The sequence below is a fragment of the Azolla caroliniana genome, unplaced genomic scaffold (assembly GCF_043228905.1).
Source record: "Azolla caroliniana isolate FFs.n. ecotype wild unplaced genomic scaffold, voAzoCaro1.0.p SCAF_6, whole genome shotgun sequence".
NCBI classification, from domain to species: domain Eukaryota; kingdom Viridiplantae; phylum Streptophyta; class Polypodiopsida; order Salviniales; family Salviniaceae; genus Azolla; species Azolla caroliniana.
In genome coordinates this window covers 20577689-20595821 of record NW_028230441.1, presented here as the reverse complement: position 1 = coordinate 20595821, position 18133 = coordinate 20577689, and the positions used below count along the sequence as shown (strand labels likewise).

The 18133-nt window shown below is 43.5% G+C and overlaps 2 protein-coding genes across 2 annotated transcripts; one reads left to right on the top strand and one right to left on the bottom strand.

The window, feature by feature from the left end:
• Positions 1 to 3658: 3658 nt before the first annotated feature.
• LOC147863298 (protein ENDOPLASMIC RETICULUM-ARRESTED PEN3-like) lies at positions 3659 to 5571 on the bottom strand. The gene has a single exon (XM_087321659.1). The coding sequence runs from the start codon at positions 5449 to 5451 to the stop codon at positions 4009 to 4011; it is 1443 nt and encodes a 480-aa protein (XP_087177785.1). The 5' UTR covers positions 5452 to 5571; the 3' UTR covers positions 3659 to 4008.
• An 11246-nt stretch (positions 5572 to 16817) lies between these two features.
• Positions 16818 to 17236, top strand: LOC147863297 (large ribosomal subunit protein eL29z-like). The gene is made up of 2 exons (XM_087321878.1): positions 16818 to 16947; positions 17060 to 17236. The coding sequence occupies exons 1-2, from the start codon at positions 16846 to 16848 to the stop codon at positions 17150 to 17152; spliced, it is 195 nt and encodes a 64-aa protein (XP_087178004.1). The 5' UTR covers positions 16818 to 16845; the 3' UTR covers positions 17153 to 17236.
• Positions 17237 to 18133: the final 897 nt, after the last annotated feature.

The following is an 18133-nucleotide window of genomic DNA, read 5'->3' as shown; positions in this document are numbered from 1 at the left end:
CAAAATAAAAGCATACACAATTTCCCGAACATTCTTCGAAGCGTATGCCCTCCCAATGAACCCGACCCTCTCTCAATCCGATCAACCGATCATCGGATCGATGGAAGGCAACAATTGACTGATCGATCAATCGTGCGTCCCAACAATGTTTTGTGTGGATGTCTCGACCATAGAAAGCTTGCGTGTACATTCCACACACTGGAGTTATGGACCTCATTCACCCACATGGAAGACAACAGTTGACCGATCAATTGATCGTGTGTCCCAACAATATTTTGTGTGAATGCCTCGACCATAGAATGCTTGCTTGTACATTCCACACATCAAAGTTGTGGACCTCGCTCACCCACATGGAAGGCAATGGTCAATTGATCAATTGATCATGTGTCCCAACAATGTTTGGTGTGGATGTCTCGACCATAGAATGCATGCACGTACATTCCACACATTGGAGCTATGGACCTCGCTTGCCCACACGGAAGGCAACAGTTGATCGATCAATTGATCGTACATTCAAACAATGTTTGGTGTGGATGTCTTGACCATAGAATGTCTGCACGTACATTCCACACATTGGAGCTATGGACCTCGCTCGCCCACACGGAAGGCAATAGTTGATCGATCGATTGATCATGTGTCCCAACAATGTTTGTTGTGGATGTCTCGACCATAGAAAGCCTGCATGTACATTCCACACATTGGAGCTATGGACCTCGCTCGCCCACACAGAAGGCAACAGTTGATCGATCGATCGATCGTGTGTCCCAACAATGTTTGTTGTGGATGTCTCGACCATAGAAAGCCTGCATGTACATTCCACACACCGGAGTTCTGGACCTCGCTCGCCCACATGAAAGGCAATAGTCGATCGATCAATTGATCGTGTGTTCCAACAATGTTTGGTGTGGATATCTCAACCATAGAAAGCATGCTTGTACATTCCACACATCAGAGTTGTGGACCTTGTTCGCCCACACGAAAGGCAACAGTCGATCAATATATTGATCGTGTGTCCCAACAATGTTCTATGTGGACGTTTTGACCATAGAAAGCCTGCTTGTACATTCGTATGTGTGCACGTTTTGGTTAACAAAAGGCTTGCATGTACAAAACAAAAATAAAGGCACGTGTAGATTTCAATGAATACAACGATTTGTCGGAATTTTCTTTGGATTTTGTAATTTGAAGGGAACTTGTCTTCTTCATTTAGACAAGCTTTTGCTCAAATTACACGCCTTAAAAGAGGGTCGTATGGTCTACTAAAGAGTGTTTTAGTGTGAGGCATTCAAACCTTCTAAATCTCCGACTTCAATTGAACACATTTGAGTTTTTTTAAGTAATATTGAAAGGCATCAATAAATAAGTTGCTCACCGTTATTGCTAAGTTGTCTCTGTAGTCATTGGTCTCTACCACTCCCTCGCTGACACAAGTTATAGACCATTAGGTTGAATAGAAGAGTTGGGCTACTATGTTATTCGGCACTACAACTACACTATAAACAAACTACAAAGATCCAAACCTCTGTAGAGCAATTGTTGAGATATGATGGGATCCCAATTTCGACAATGGTTAAGGTGAGAGATTTAGGAGTGCTTTTTCTATGGCACTTTGTTGCACGAAGTTTTGGGGACTCTTTGATTGCTCTATTTCTTCTATCAATCTTCAAATTATGAAGTTTGAATCAAGGGAGACCAACAACAATTGGATGCTTAGAATTGCTAATAATGTTCCATTTTCTTCAAAATCTAAGAGAGCATAGATAAGGACTCAATGATACCTCAGTGAATAATGTTCAACTTTGTGCAACAAAAACTCCGGCAACTTGATTCAATGAAATGGAAGAGATATTTAGAAAATGCTCTACATACTCTAAATTGTCCAACCAAATTACTACAGTTTTGGGTTACCCATTTAACATATCTTCTGGCTAACTCAAAACTTCAAACTTATTATTGTGGGCAGGCTCCTAGGCCTATTAGGATCACCAAAACTAATTGACGAAATGGAAATAACATTATTCTAGGTAGTTCACTTAGTTGGTGTCGTGATCTATGTGGACAATTCACCAATACATGTCTTGGACCACCACAATAGAAAGATGAATAGTTTGCTTGACTTTGTTTCTTCTCAACTTCATTAAATGGCACTTGAGAGCATGATACCTCAATCTTGATTGGAGTGCATTCGTCTTAGGCTTTAGCTATCAAACCCACTTTGGTGATTTTCGTGTAGGGCTTCAATGTGGTTTTGCTACCATAGATACAAGCATTTGCTTTGAATTAGGATGTATCATCAATTGGCATTCAAAGTGCCAACCAAATAAGTGATTGTGATATCAAACAACTTGACTAAACATCTTTGTAAGTGATTTGGGGTCTTTCATGAAAGGTAGGAGCAAATTCTTCGTAAGAATTGGTCCATTAATGTCTCTTTGTGCCAATGACTATCATATGGAAAAAGGCAAAATTTTGTTGTGCAAGCTAAGGCAAGGCAAACTCCATGTTAGAATCGTTGAACCTTGCTTATTGTCATTCTCACACAATTTCTATCTCTCTAAGGTTGCTTGAAATTCCTTGATAAAACCATCAAAATCTTCCAACGAAGATGACAGGAAATCAACATGGTACAAAGCATACTAATGTGATGCCTATCAACAAAGTTCCAACAAGTTACATCTATTGAATATTGGTTGGGATGCACTTGAATCACTAGACATACTTGGTTAAGGAATCCTCAAAACTAAGGTTGCATACTACTGAACTTCCTTGGGATGCTGATATTTGGTTCCTTGGTGGAGTGTCGAAATCTTGAAGCTTCTTGTTGCAAAGCTGATAGAGTTGGATGTTTACTTATTTTCCATTAAGGTTGACGACGTAAACCTAAGCAAATTGCCTACAATACAACAAGAATATTTATGTGGGCAACATCAAACTCTATGGTTTGGAACATGATACTATAAAAACGAGTTGTTCACAAAACAAGGTTGCTTCTTCGTGTCCATCTTCACATGGTTGCCTCTAGCAAGAAATGTATGTGATCGATCTTGCTATTGACATGGAGGTACGATGTCTTTGGGGGTTGTCCAAGATTGAGGTTGTTGAGTTTAGGAAATCAAGTACTTAAGAAATGTGTTGTGCAATTGCAAATTAACCATTAGGATCTACAATTAATGAATGCTTTCAAGCCTCTCATTAAACACGCTTCATAACTATCTCTCCATGTTCCTTTGATGTATTTAAACACTTGTCCCACTAACTATCAGAGCTCATTATTACTAACTATCAAAGCTCATTATTAATAACCACATGCACATAATATAAGAGAAGTTTACATATGATTATCTGCAAACAATGAATACACAAAGACCTTTCCCACTAGAAATCTCATCCAATTGAATGCTGATTGAAACAAGGGGTCAAGTCCATTAAAAAAACTCACATAATTTTTGTGCGTTGAGGAAAAGCATTCATCGGCCATCAATAACAAAACCCCATATTATTAAAACCTGCATAATTTGCATATGCTGAGAAAAGAATTTATGAGCCACCAGTAACAAAATTTCCATGAAATTATTGCACATTGTTGGAAAAAATCATGCACAAATTTTCCACAGAATTGTCACAACTTGTTGAAAACAAACCATTTCGGCGGTGGTAAAGAGGGCATTAAACATCACCACTAGTGGAAGCATAAACTTTACATGAGTCCGATAAACTTACAGTCTAACGATCTGGACGACAGTTTTGGACATGTACATTGTAACAACCCAAAGAGGCAGGAAATCAATCTTTTATCAAAGGGGTATGGATTGATATCCCTTATTGAGCTTCTTCATAGAAGTAGTTTGTACAAAAATGCGAGCGCGGTGCAAGAGTGGAGATCCAATTCCACTTGATCTTCGATCCGCTTTTCGGGGCAATCGGGTGCCCACAATCCACTTTCAAACCAAGCTTTCTCTTCATATCAAGAAAAAAAACGGGTGGGGTGAAAGCCTTGAAAAGCCTACTTCAAACCTTCCGAAAACATTGAGTTTCCCAAACCTCTACACCTTGAAACTCCTCTCTGGTAACAAACAGCCTATTACCACCAGAAGCCATATTTGTGATGGTATCCATGTTCCGTCGCTGGTCCACATAATTCCTTCTGAAGGAATTCTCCCAATACTCCTCATCTGGCGGGAGTTGCAATGGCACCTCCGCCCACGCTTCTAGATCGCCTCTACGGCTGCAAAATACCTGTCTCCCACACACCGCAAGAAGATTTGATGCACCTCCTTCCCCTTTCTCTAAGCTAGGTGCGGTTTCCTCCATCACCATCCATGGGTCCTCCTCCTTACCTCCATCTTTCATCTTGCGAAGATCCAGAAACTCCAACTGCCCAGAGGTTATACTGATCTTAAAGATCCCATCAAGTTCATCCGATGTCGCCCAATCTGCAAAGCAATCCTTCTCTTTCGGGCGCAACCTCATGTTGGGTTCCTTCCACTCCCATATCCGATCTTTACTCCTTGCATCAAACAATCTTAAATGGCCGTTATAGCCAAACGGGCTTCCAGCCGTCACACCAGCCACTAACAACCCTCTTCTATTCATCCATTCCAGCTTGTTAGACGCCACCGTGGCCAAACCTCTTTGCCTACCGATATCTTCAACCACTTCGAGCCTTTCCGGGTCCACAAGAGCTAGGGTATTATCCCCTCCCTTGAGACTGCTGAAGCTAACAAAGACTGAGCTCTGCGATGATGTTATGGCATGCACGCTTGGATTAAAAACCCTAGGGTCTTGTGTGTCGGACCACATGAAGCTTTTCTTGTGCTTACTAGACGAGACATCGTACACATGGAGCCCCGGTATGTCAGGAGCCCCAATGGCAGCATGGCTATTCGAGAGCATATGTAGGGATTGAATTGTGCAAAGCTCGGTAAGTGTTGTGTTGCATCTGCGGAGGGCCCAATCATAGAAAGTGATCTTGTTGCCATGGCCCAAGCACAGGGAGCCATCTTGAGGGAAGACCGCAATGGCAGATGGGTGATCCCGGCCATTGGAAAGGAGGACCCTGATCTTCTGGGTGTCGAGGCCATCGATGGGGGGAGGGGAGATGCAGGATTGGAAGCATTTGGACATACCAAAGTGTGAGGCTTCATGGATGAGCATGTTGAGATCCATGCCATCGGGGAGGTGGAGGGGCAGGCGCTTGGATCGAAGCGCGAAGAGGAGGACTCCGAAGAGCTCCGCGTCTCGATCGATGAAGAAAGGGTCAGGATCAGGGTCGGGGTCGAGATCTGAGGGTTGTTTCTCTCGCCTGGAGGCGGCTTCCTGTGCTATACTTGCGAGGAGAGATCCTTCCCCTGCAGCCTGCAGGGTCTCTGTGTTGGTGTGGAACAGGGTACCGCCCACGTTGAGATGGATTGGCCTGCGAGCAGGGGAGGCCCTGGAGGGCATCATCATCATCACCACCACCACCAGTCTTCTTCTTCTTCTTCTTGCAGAGGATCTCTCTCTCTCTCTCTCTCTCTCTTTGGTGGGCAATTCAAAGTATTCTCTTCTTCTTCTTCTTCTTCTTCTTCTTCTGCTTCTCTGTGGGGCCTTCTTCTTATAGATTACATACCATACAAATGTATATGGAACATGTATGTATGCATACTATGAACCATACGTACCATACATGCATTCGCATTCTCGAATGGTTAAATCATTCGCGCAAGAAAAAAAAACCCTTCAAAGAATGATAAATACCATACTTTTGGATTAACTATTTATTACGAGGTAAATAAGCCTAAAAAATGGAAAAAAAACAAAAAAAAAAACATTTAAAAAAATGGGAAATAAACAATATATATATATATATAAGAATGTTTGAATAACATTTGCATTCGTTTTCCAACGTATGAAAACGAATGTTATGCCAGACAAACACGAATTTTACGTACTATGTTAATATAATGTATGTACATATGTACGTATATGAAAATGTGTAGTTTTATATATTTTCATGAGATACCCCTCCCACCCTGTCCTTGCCCTATATTCACAATGTGTGCACATTTTTTATTTTTACTTTCGATGAATGGGTAAATATCCCATTTTGTTGTAAACCAATTGTCTCATGGGCCAATTTTGTCCTTAGAAGACGTTAATATTTCTTTCTTTGTTTCTTTCACACACACATTGTGTAGTGATAGATATTAGAGATTATTGAATCTGAGTTTGTACATCATCCATTCTTTTTCATGTGGTCTCGTGGACGACGCTTTTTGGCAGGTGGAAAGATCCAACAGACTTCAAGAAGGCTTTTAAAATCATGACAACGGTTTTTTCTTTCTATGGTCTTCCGTGTCAAATTTGACTGAATGATGAACACAACTTCCCCATACATTATATATATGTGCGTACGTACGTACGTACGTATGTATGTATGTATGTTGTATTGTAATGTGTGTGTATGTATGTATAATGTATGTATGTATAGATAGATAGATAGATACTCTGAGACGTTGGGATCTAGCATGATGTCTCTTTTGTACCACTCTGTTGGAAGATTGTACATATATATATTTATTCAATGCCCACTATTGCTCATACCATTTGGAAGTATATTTTTATCAGAGATTTGGCACGTTTTCAACCATTGTTGCTTAGAGGCCTACACAATGGATCTCCACTCAATAATGGTCTAAATGATGAGATGGAGACCAGATTCCAAATTTTACGTTGTTGGGATTAAAACATAACTGGAATATGGCTAGTGTTTTCACGGTTGAAGGTATACATGGAGTTTAAACATATATTACGGAAGTCAAAAGGTATTCTTATGCTCCACTTGGCGGTATTGGAACATGTGGGGATCATATCCTCAAGTGCATATTCCACTTTTTTTATTGTTTTAGAGAATTTCCCTCTACCCCGAGAGAGAGAGGGTTAAATAGTTATGATGTTTGAAGTTTTTAAATGCAATTAGTATAATTGTATGCTTTGCACACAATCACACATAATTTGTATACTTCTCGTTGCCAATTGGGTCCTACTTTTGAGGGAGACACACATGTGTTTGCAATGTTAATATTGTGAATCACAAAATAACATGTCATGTAACACATTTGATGATGCTCATACAATGTTAACTCTACAAGAATATTTGTTCAAAAGTGATTACCCAAGGTATGGTCACATTGTATTCTAAGAACAAATAAAAAACAATGTGCTTCTTTTAAGCAAGTTAATTGGTCATATGCATATTCAAGCACAATAAAAAAAGGTTAACCTACGCAAAGGTATTGCAATTAGATCAACCAATATACATGTTTTTAGTGTTCAACTTCAAGATCATGTATAATATGCATGCTTGCAATGCAACTAGATCTTTATCCCAAAGGATCTCATAAGCAAACTAGTAAGTTAATGAAACATTTCTTTGATTTGTTTATACAAAAACCAAACTTTCAACTCAAAAAACATTCACTTATCGAATACTTTTTGAGTGCTACTTATATTTAGCAATAAGATTACCTAATCCTTTTCATTTCATTGGTCATCGTTGTTAACCTGACAAACCTTTATGTTTCCGAGGATGATGTGTATATGTTGCAGTGTGTTGGAATTATTGGGTTTGAAAATAAAAACTCAAATACAAAAGATATGGTTGGTGTCAAGGTTCCCTGATGCTTCTCTTGTAAATATGAATTCATTAATGAGGGGATAGGTGACTGTTATGTACACATAATGGTGAGGGTAGGTCAACAATATTTACATTAGTGAAGGGTATGTTCACTAATGTTAAAAAGGGGGCTAATGTGATTGGATAGAAGGAATGATATCTGCATGCACTATCACGATTATGGGCAACCAATGAATGGAGACCCTTTTAGAAAGGCACATCTATTCAAGGGGCCTAGGAAAAGGTATAAATATGAGGTTTAGCTACCCTCATAAGCACATTACGTCGGAAGGCTACTGTCTTAGACACTGGTGGTGCAGGCTAGGCTTTCGTCTCGACGATCGTGTTTATCTCTTCCAAGGTATTAGTCATCCTAATATCTGGCGGTATGGGACATTGGTGGTAGGTTGGCTATGTTTAGATCATAGCTCAGGGGTGGTCGGGTGGAAGGGGTTCTTCTATCCAATCTATTTCCCTTCATTTACTTTACTTTGGTCTATTGATTAGTGTTGAGATATCAAGCTCAACTAGTTTAATCTAGTTAGTCAACACATGTAACTTAGTAGTTACCTAGATCGAATCTAGTTAATGTGTTGACCTTAAGCCTTTAAATAGGACCTTGTACTTAAGTGGGATATTCTAGATCCTTCACTCCTTAGTACATTTAATGTAGGACTTACACATAAGTACCTATGTTCTACCCACACATGTGCACCCTTGCACATGGGTTGTTTATATACCTCATTGTGGGTATTTTTGTATGTTGATGACACTTTTCAATATAGTCAATCATCCCCCATTTATCTTTGTGTTCAAGTGTAACTTCCTCTCTCTCTCTCTTCCTCTCACACACTCTCATGCACATATCATACTAATCTTCCGCTGCTTAACGTAACCATATAATTAGTCTCTAATTAACCCTAGTTAATTACCTAATTACTTAACAATTAGTAATAGACTCTTAACAATGACTTTGTGGACATTATTTCAAACTTTTTTGTGATTGTGGTGAATGCAACGGTGAAAGATGACTATAATCCTCATACATGATAAGATTGAACAACAATCATCATTTGACATGTGGTGGACTCTACTTGTTTTACACATTGTTCTTGTATAAAAAGCATGTCAATACATCGATACATGACTCTCTATCAAGAGTAACATTAGAAAAATACCAAGTGCCAAAGTTAATTAATTTTCTCTAACTTCACGATGATCAACTAAGCTAAATATTACCCTAACTTTAACATCTTTCCAATATGTAATTGTCTTCAAGGGTTAATCCTAAATTGTGGTACCAATGGGATCAAATCATCAACTAAATTGAGTACAAAGGTTACAACAAATTTGGCAAGCAAATCCTCGTTTAGATGGTGGCCTACTAGTAGACATCAATGAGTTTGTGGGGAAGGACAATAACGTTCAAGTGGGATGACCATGCAACGAGAATATTGGGCTTTAGGTTGACAAACAACAATCAACCAACAAATGACTAAAGTTGGATCATATATTGCATTCTAACATAATGTTACCAAAAACCACGTTCAAGTAGGATGCCCATGAATATTAGGCTTTAGGTTGACAAACAACATTTAACTCACAAATGACTAAAGTTGGATCATATGTTGCATTCTAACATAATGTTACCAAGAACACTAAACTCATTGAATATGTTGGTTAATCAAATGTCATTTCTAATATTCAGATGCAAATTGGATCTACTACATAGAAATGGATGGAAAGGAGGCCAATATCTAGATTAACTTGGGATCCTAGAGAACTGTATTGGAAGGTGTGGGTGCAATATCACATCAAATACGTGCCTTTCTTTCAATATCCTGTGAAGATTGGTAGGAATATATTAGGTGCTAGATCATGGAAAGAACCAATTGCAAATGTTGTTTGGAGACAAAATGAACTTTCTCCACAACATCTCAAACAATTTTGGAAATGGCTATGGGGTATAAAGATGAGTAGGAAAATTGTTTGTTTTTTATGGTTGTTGGTTCATAAATCTATACCAAGTAATGGGCGGCAAAAAGGAAATGTAGACAAGATGTGCCCTTTTTTTACATTGTTTGTGGAGTTGTGATTTTGCTATGGACATATGGAAACGAATCATAAAATTATTAACTCTAGTATATCCTAGAGCAGTGTATACATGGGGTGCAGTATTATGGCCAGTGGTACATGATAAACCTATGGTATATGAACAAGAGGAGGTTGTAGATGCTATTGTGATGAGACATGGTTTGATGGAAAAAAAATTGATACCTTTGAATCCACAAATACAAATTGATAAACCTCAAATATGGCAATTGGTAAGTAGTATTACAAATTGGTATATTTGGAAGGCTTGATGTTTGAAGGTATTTCAAAATGTGACTGAAAGACCTGCCCAAATAAATTCGGGAATTTGGATAGAGATTGTGCATAATCTCATAAGGTTGTTGGATTGTATAAAAGGTAATATGCACCAAGCGGAGCTTGAGCGCTTGGAGTTTCATGCCATCTGGGACATAGGTATATTTTATAGATGGCTTTTTGGTAAGGTGGAGTGGTTTTACTCAACACCAAAGTATTTATTTAAGCCGATGGTTAGAAATTAGAATTTAGAAAAATATTGGAGATCTGTGGTATATCTTGTATGTTTAGCCTTATGGCATTTTCTAATACTAATGTAGTATCTTTTTTTGGAAAAAAAGAAAAAAGAAGATCACTCTTTATAGAGAAGATAACACATGAGTTGCAATGCCTCATACTTGAACTCTTGATGTTAACGTTAATAATCAAGACATCAATCTATTTGATACCATGTGGAATCTCATAATCTATTGCGTTATTCTCAATGCTACTTGTTTTTCGATACGACTACTTTTTTTGGGTGTGATGACTTATAAGATAAGATTGATCCATTATTCTTTTGACCATCGAGTCTCAATCAATGCTCCTCTATATGTATAGTCTAGAGATCAAGATCGTAAGAAGAACTAGCACCAAGTCTCATTGGATGCTCGATCTCGAGAATGCTCTTTGCGTTACGCCAAGGTGTCTCTTGCTTGGTAGCAATTGTTGACAACAATTTGAGGAGCCCCTGATAGATGCAAGATCCCAAAAACTAGGTTGATATGTCATCCATAGAAGAACCCAACAGGGGAGGCACAACTATGATTCAAGCCTAATGAGGTAGTCTCTCAGTGGACGTTAATGTAAACAAGAATTTTGACGTAATGTTGGCCAAAGCAGGACACATGCTTAAATGTTTGAGCACTTGAACTAGTGTTGAGTTTCATCAGAATGCTCAATCTCGAGTCTGCTCATCACGTTTACACCTAGGTGTGTCGTGCTTGGCCGTAGTTGTCGACGACAATTCGAGGAGGCCTTGACAGATCGAGAACCATGCAGGATCCCACAGAGCAAGTTGGTCAGTCGTTGAGAGAAGAACCTAACGAGGCAGGCACACATTGTCGTGAAGAAAACCGTCCATAGGCGGAAACCGAGTTTAGCGTGTGTAAACCGGCCCTTACACGCGAGCACACTTTTTGTTGTATGGTAAGTAGGTAGGTACAAGTCAGTTGAGGTGAAATCCTAGGTAGCACGCAATCAATAGGGAGAGAATCGAGGTGTATCTCTGTCCGAAAGGACAAAGAATTAATGTGATGTAACGGATGATAACGGCCTCCCTCCTTGGGCTATAAAAGAGAGGGAGAGGAATGGGAAGGGTATCACGCGTTAGAGAGGACGAAGTGCTGCCGGATTGGGACCGAGCCCTTCTCCTCTGCCACTCTCCATAGCCATTTTGCGTAGGTTTTCGGGAGGCTGACTCTGCTTTGTGGAACGCCCTTGTGCTTCCGGTAGAGTCTCCATCTCGCTCTTCTATGTGTGAGTGAACAGGCGTCGGTGTTCGCCTTGCCGGCCTGTTAGTTGTAACCGTCTTGATATATATATATATATATATATAGTATATATGGGTGAAAGCATGCGAATGGAAACACTATTATAGCTATTTAGCTGGTAAATTGACCATAGCTAAATAGTTTTTTTTATAGCTAATTTTTCGTAGGAAGATCTTAAAGATATGTATCATTTATGATGGGGATGGAAATATTACCATTTATGTTCCACCGTTTAGCTAGTCTTTATTTGAGTTCAAATTCTAATCATCCCTAAAATTGCCAAAATATACAAATTACATGTAGCTTTTTAGATAGCTAATTAGCTATGTCAAGGACATAACTAATTGTTCCCATTCCCATGCTGCAACCCATATATTTATTTATTTATTTATTTATATACATACGTGTTCATATACTTGGACTTTTAGTCGTCTCGTTTTGCTGTGTTGTTGGATTGTGATTCCTGTGTGCTCCCATGTCTGTGCGTGTGCAAGTGCGTCCGTTGTCTTTCCGTTCTCCTCCTTCTCAGCTATTTCTCAGTCCAAGACCCCGGTGGTCCCGCCTCGTTCTCCACGCACGCGCGTAACAACGCGACATATTTGGTGAACCCGACGTGAAACGGGCGGCAGAGGAATAGAAAGATGAGGGGGTCGGATCTCGCGGAAACCATGGCTTCGGCTGTGGATCGGATAGTGAGTGCGTGCGAAGGTGCAGGCGCCCTCGATAGGGCTATTGAAGCAGTCGTCGGCACGATAGGCCAGTTCGGTGGGAAGGACGCCACGAGCTATTTGGAGGCCTACCGGGCCGAGATGGTAATGAGAGACATTCCGGAAGAAAGGCAACTGACCGGATTCACTCGGTTGGCGATGCCGGGCATCCATGCGGAGGTGCTCGAGGTACGGGCTGAGAGCCAGACCTGGGAAGAGTTTGAAGGTCGGCTCCTCGAAAAATACAGGCTTGATGACGCGCTTCGGCTCTCGAAACGGGACTTCATGGAATGGGTAGAGACCCCCGAAAAGGGGAGAAACGCGTCGGTGCTCCTCCGGGAGTTTGAAGAACGCTTCGCGCGTCTTTCGGCGCTCGACCGGACCGTACTAGACACAAGTCGCGTCCTGTTGTTCGTTAAGTCGGTGGATGCGAGGGACCGAGAGCAAGTGGGTCTCCTGCTGGAGACTGATGACGGGCTGACGACTGACTAGGCCGTGGTGCAGAGAGTTAGTGGCCGTTTCGACAAACGGCGAGAGTGGGTCGATAAAGGATCAATAGGGGCGGGCTCTATAGCAACAAGGAAACTCGAGCCAACCCCGCCAGCGCGAAGGGAAGAGACCCGAGACTGGCTCGAGACCGGATCGACTTCGACCGGCATGGTCAAAGGCTCGTCCGGAGGAGTAGCTCTAGAGGAGCTGACTAGGATGGTAAAGGACCTCCAGATTGCACAGGCACGGAGGGACGGCGGTGAACAGGCCCATGACCGAAGGCCTCTGGCTCGAAACCAGTGTTTGTGGTGCGACGCGGTCGGCCACGTTCGGAAGGACTGCGGGGACTTCACCGAGGGAATGAGAGCCAACGTGGTGTACCTATGGAACGGTCGGGTGCACGCTAACGAGACCCGAAGGGCCCTGGACTTGAATGTCAGACAAGGGGGTATGAAATGACTAATGGAAAAAGCGGCGGCTCGCCACGCGGAGACCGTCCACTACTCGGCGTCGGTTGGGATCCGGGTCGGAGGTGGTGAGGCATGGAAGATGAACGAAGCCAGATTCTGGCCGTTGATGCTGGAAGGCCTCGCCGGCGCATGGCTAAGGAAAGAAGAAGCAGACCGCGCGGAAAAACGGGTCCGGGAGGTAACCGGGTGGAGTGACCCGGTCGAAGAGAAGACGGGCTTCGTTGAAGCCGCATGCTAGAACTACGAGGCTCTGGTGGAAGACAAGCGAGTAGGTAAAACCGGAGGGGCCGGGCCCTCGCAACGGTACGAGACCTGATTCGGTCAAAGGCAGAATGAGGCCGGTGCGACCGGCGCACTGGATAAAGCCAAGAAGGCTAGGTACCGGTTGAGCACGGAAATCGAAAGGACCACGGACCTGCGAAAGGTCTTGGAAGAACGTATCCTCGACAGCAAAGTGGAGTTGTCGCTGAAGGAAGTGCTCGGGATCGCCAAGAAGGAGTTCCACGACTCCGTCGTAGACTTGGTGAAGAGGAAGAGGCTGTCGATAGAGCTAGAGCCGGAGAAACCGGTGGAAGTGCGAACGACGCACATAGAGGACATGGCGCTAGAAGACGAGTTGGCGGAGAGCCACTATTCGAGGCCGCACTAGGCCAGAGTGACCACGGAGACCCTTGTTAAGGTCGGGGATGTCCAGGAGCCGGTGGTGGCGTTGGTGGACCACGGTTCAGAAATCAACTTGATGTCCATGGACTTCTACAAAAAGGGGAAATGGCCGATCAACACCAAACACGGCTAGAAAATACGGGCAACGACGCGCGCCACGGAAGAACTACATGGAGCATGCCCGAACGTACGGGTGAAAATCGGCAATGTCGAAATTGACCAACACTTCTTCGTGCAGGAGACGTCCTCACATCCGGTTATACTAGGAGAACCATACATCATGGCGGCACGGATGGAGACCAAGGTGTTGGACAACGGTTCGGCCTATGCAAGAGTCAAGAGCCAGGACGAGCGTCACTCGGTCCAGTTCTTGACGGTGCGACCAAACCATGAGCGTAACCGCGAGACCCTCAGTGGCGAAACCCGAGGGGATATTTAGAGAGGGCTATCAAGGCGTGGGGCCGCGATAGTCCGGACACCCCGGAAAAACCCCACAAATGTACAGTAGGGAAGAAGACTTGTACTATAGGTAGGAAATTTTGGTTCTCTGACAGCGGGGGTTGTACGATTGTCGGCATTGTTGGTAAGGAGAAGAAGAGGGCGGAGGAGCGACTTCGGGCATGCGGAGTCCTCGGCCCTGGAGAGGAAATCAACGGAGCCGTGGAGGCGGTCTCTTTCGACGACACCTTGGGACAATTACGAGAGGTGGTCGGAGGAGGCCTTAAAGAGGACCGGACGATTCCGGTATGTTCGGAAGGGATGTACGAAGTCATCGCCGACTTCTGTAACGGACTTCTGCCTCCTCCCATCTCTTCTCGGCTGGACTCTTCCGCACAGATGTCTCCCACACAGAATTATACCTGGCCATGGTGGTGCTACAGGGACTCCCGTTTTGCCCCGTCAGAGAAGATGGCCTGAGGTATGCAGATCGCAGCACGCGCTTGACAGCCTCTAAGTTCGTGGATTCCAGGTCCTGATCCGCATTCACAGAGCTCCTCCTGCACAGAGCTGCGCAGGGCTCTCTCATGGAGGCGGAGCGGAGGTGCAGATCAGAGCGCTTCTCCAGCTTGGTAAGCAGGAATTCTTTGGAGGAGGAGGAGGAAGAACCGCCGCCACTGCGATTCACAGTGAGCGAATTGTATGTGGGAAGGGTGCGGCAGAAGGTATGGCGGATCTCGTCTTCCTCAGACGTGGAGGAGGAGGAAGCAGAAGCAGAAGAAGAAGAAGAAGAAGAAGAAGAGGTGGAGTGGAGCTGCTAGCGGCATAGATTCGACAGCTCGAGCGAAGGCCGGAGGACGTGGAACGAGCCGCGGAGAAGCTTCGATTGGCAAGGTTGAAGAACAAAGGGCGGTTTGACCGGACTCACCAACTGCGACTGAAGAAGATTGAGGAAGGCGACTGGGTCCTAGTGTATGACAACAGCCTCGACAACCAGCACATGGCAATGCGGAAGTTTGCAAGGAGGTGGTTCGGGCCTTACGTGTTGACAGGCGCCAACGACAACGGGACCTGCCATCTTGCGGAGCTCGACGGTACGAGGATGGCAATACCGGTAGCGGGGAAGAGGGTCAAAGCATTTAAGAAACGATATGAGCGCGAGCCGGATTTGGAAAGCATCGACGACGATGATGGGCGGTCCGAGGCGGATGACGATCCGAAAGACGAGGAGTAAAGCATGGACCGGTTTTCTCCATCAAGAGCCCAATTTTGGCGCCTACTAGTGGATGCGCGGTTAGGTGGGGGCAGATGTCGTGAAGAAAACCGTCCCTAGGCGGAAACCGAGTTTAGCATGTGTAAACCGGCCCTTACATGCGAGCACACTTTTCGTTGTATGGTAAGTAGGTAGGTACAAGTCGGTTGAGGTGAAATCCTAGGTAACACGCAGTCAATAGGGAGAGAATCGAGGTGTATCTCTATCCGAAAGGATAGAGAATTAATGTGATGTAACGGATGATAACGGCCTCCCTCCTTGGGCTATAAAAGAGAGGGAGAGGAATGGGAAGGGTATCGCGCGTTAGAGAGGACGAAGTGCTGCCGGACTGGGACCGAGCCCTTCTCCTCTGCCACTCTCCATAGCCATTTTGCGTAGGTTTTCGGGAGGCTGACTCTGCTTTGTGGAACGCCCTTGTGCTTCCGGTAGAGTCTCCATCTCGCTCTTCTATGTGTGAGTGAACAGGCGTCGGTGTTCGCCTTGCCGGCCTATTAGTTGTAACCGTCTTGATATATATATATACATACGTGTTCATATACTCGGACTTCTAGTCGTCTCATTTTGCTGTGTTGTTGGACTGTGATTCCTGTGTGCTCCCGTTTCTGTGCGTGTGCAAGTGTGTCCGTTGTCTTTCCGTTCTCCTCCTTCTCAGCTATTTCTCGGTCCAAGACCCCGGTGGTTCCACCTTGTTCTCCACGCACGCGCGTAACAACGCGACAACGTATATGTGTATGTTAACATAAACAAGGCTTTCGACGTAATGTTGGCCAAACCAAGAACAATGCGTTCGAGCACTCGAACTAGTGCCGAGCCTTATAGAGATGCTCAAACTCGAGACTGCTCATCACGCTTACGACCTGGTGTCTCTTGCTTGGTCGCAGTAGTCGACAACAATTCGAGGAGCCCCCGGCAGATCGAGAACCATGCAGGATCCCAAAAACCAGGTCGATCAGACTTCCATAGAAGAACCTAATGAGGCAGGCACACACATCTCTGTAGACTTCAAGCCTAACAAGACAGGGCAGTCTCTCTCTCTCTCTCTCTCTCTTGGAGGCAAACATTAACGTAAAATAGGGGTTTCGACGTAATGTTGGCCAAAGCCGGACACATGTTTTCAATGTCCGGGCACTCAGTGTGAAAGCATTTTCTTCTTCAAGTTTAGGGTTAGGTCTTGTGTTCTCTGTTTCCTGTGCCTGCCTTTCTCTCCCCCATTTCCTCCCAGACGCTACCCACCCACCCCACAGTTACAGCTATGGCGAAGTCGAAGAACCACACCGCCCACAATCAGTCTTACAAGGCCCACAGGAATGGCATCAAGAAGGTGAAGAAGACCAAATATACTTCCACCAAAGGGGTAAGTTGCTCCTTCCTCCCCATCCATCTTTACCCCCTCTTTGATCTCTTCCCGTTGTTGATATTTGATTCTTGGGGTTTTCTACCTTTCTCCCACATCTCTGTATTTGCAGATGGATCCCAAGTTCCTGAGAAATCAGAGATACGCCAAGAAGCACAACAAGGTTGATGGGGCCGCTGGATCAGAGTCCGGTGGCGATGAGTAGATAAGGCATTTTATTTTTAAATTTTGGTTTGCGTAGTTGTAATGGAGTTTGTTTCCCCTCTGTAATAGAGATCATGTTGCTACACATTTTTGGAAAAAGATATTTCTTTGGGTTTCATTTTCTGAGAGATGAATCATGAATACCTTCTTTCCAATGGAAGCGAATTGTTTGGACACCGAAATTTATCATGTTAATCGTGCAAATTGGTTGTTGTGGGCTTTTCCTGATAATTTCGTGCTCACTTTTACCCGCATAATTTGATTGTCTTCCCTTTGTTGGGAATAGGGAGCGCTGAATCTTCTATTATTCCAAGTGTTTCTGGAAGGTATTATGCTTGGCAGGGAGCCTCTTTCTATGTAAGGATTAAATTATGCAAGCATCTGGTTATAGCTTCCTGATAATCTCCAGGATGTTTGAGGAGGAGCTATGGATGTTTGAATGTAGTTCTTTGGAATGCTGAATTAGTGGCATGACCAGTAAAATGTATTTATCTTGACTACCCCTTATTCAATCTAATGCTACATTAGCTCAATGGAAGTTTCTGAGATGGCGAATAAGTAACAACATTCTGTATGATTATGCGTGGTAACCACTTTGTTCCATGTGTCTTGGAATTTCTGTCCACATGGATCCATTCATGAGTGTGGGGCAAGAGATCATATATTTGAATAAGCGCAACCTGGTGTGGTATTCCTTATTCATGTACAAAAAGGTAGACAAGACTGGAGTAATGTATGTTATTCCTCTCTGGTTAGGTACCCCACCCTAGGTGAACCTGAACAATATCGGCTAATGAAATGTCCCTACTATTCGAATGTAGAATTGAACCTGTAAATCTGCTTTTGGATAGTTGATTGGTCAGAGCGAGGCTCAAATTAAGTCATCGATAGTTTGAAATACATCTCAAATAGCAGCATAAAGACATATACTCTTAGAAATATATCTCCTCTGAAGTGGATGCCCTCAGATTTCTTAAATGAT

Excerpts from the sequence above, each read along its gene's own strand:
- LOC147863297 (XM_087321878.1), top strand. The coding sequence starts at position 16,846 with ATGGCGAAGTCGAAGAACCACACCGCCCACAATCAGTCTTACAAGGCC. Across the intron at positions 16,948-17,059 it reads AATATACTTCCACCAAAGGG|ATGGATCCCAAGTTCCTGAG; the intron begins GTAAGTTGCTCC and ends CTGTATTTGCAG.
- LOC147863298 (XM_087321659.1), bottom strand. The coding sequence starts at position 5,451 with ATGATGATGATGCCCTCCAGGGCCTCCCCTGCTCGCAGGCCAATCCAT.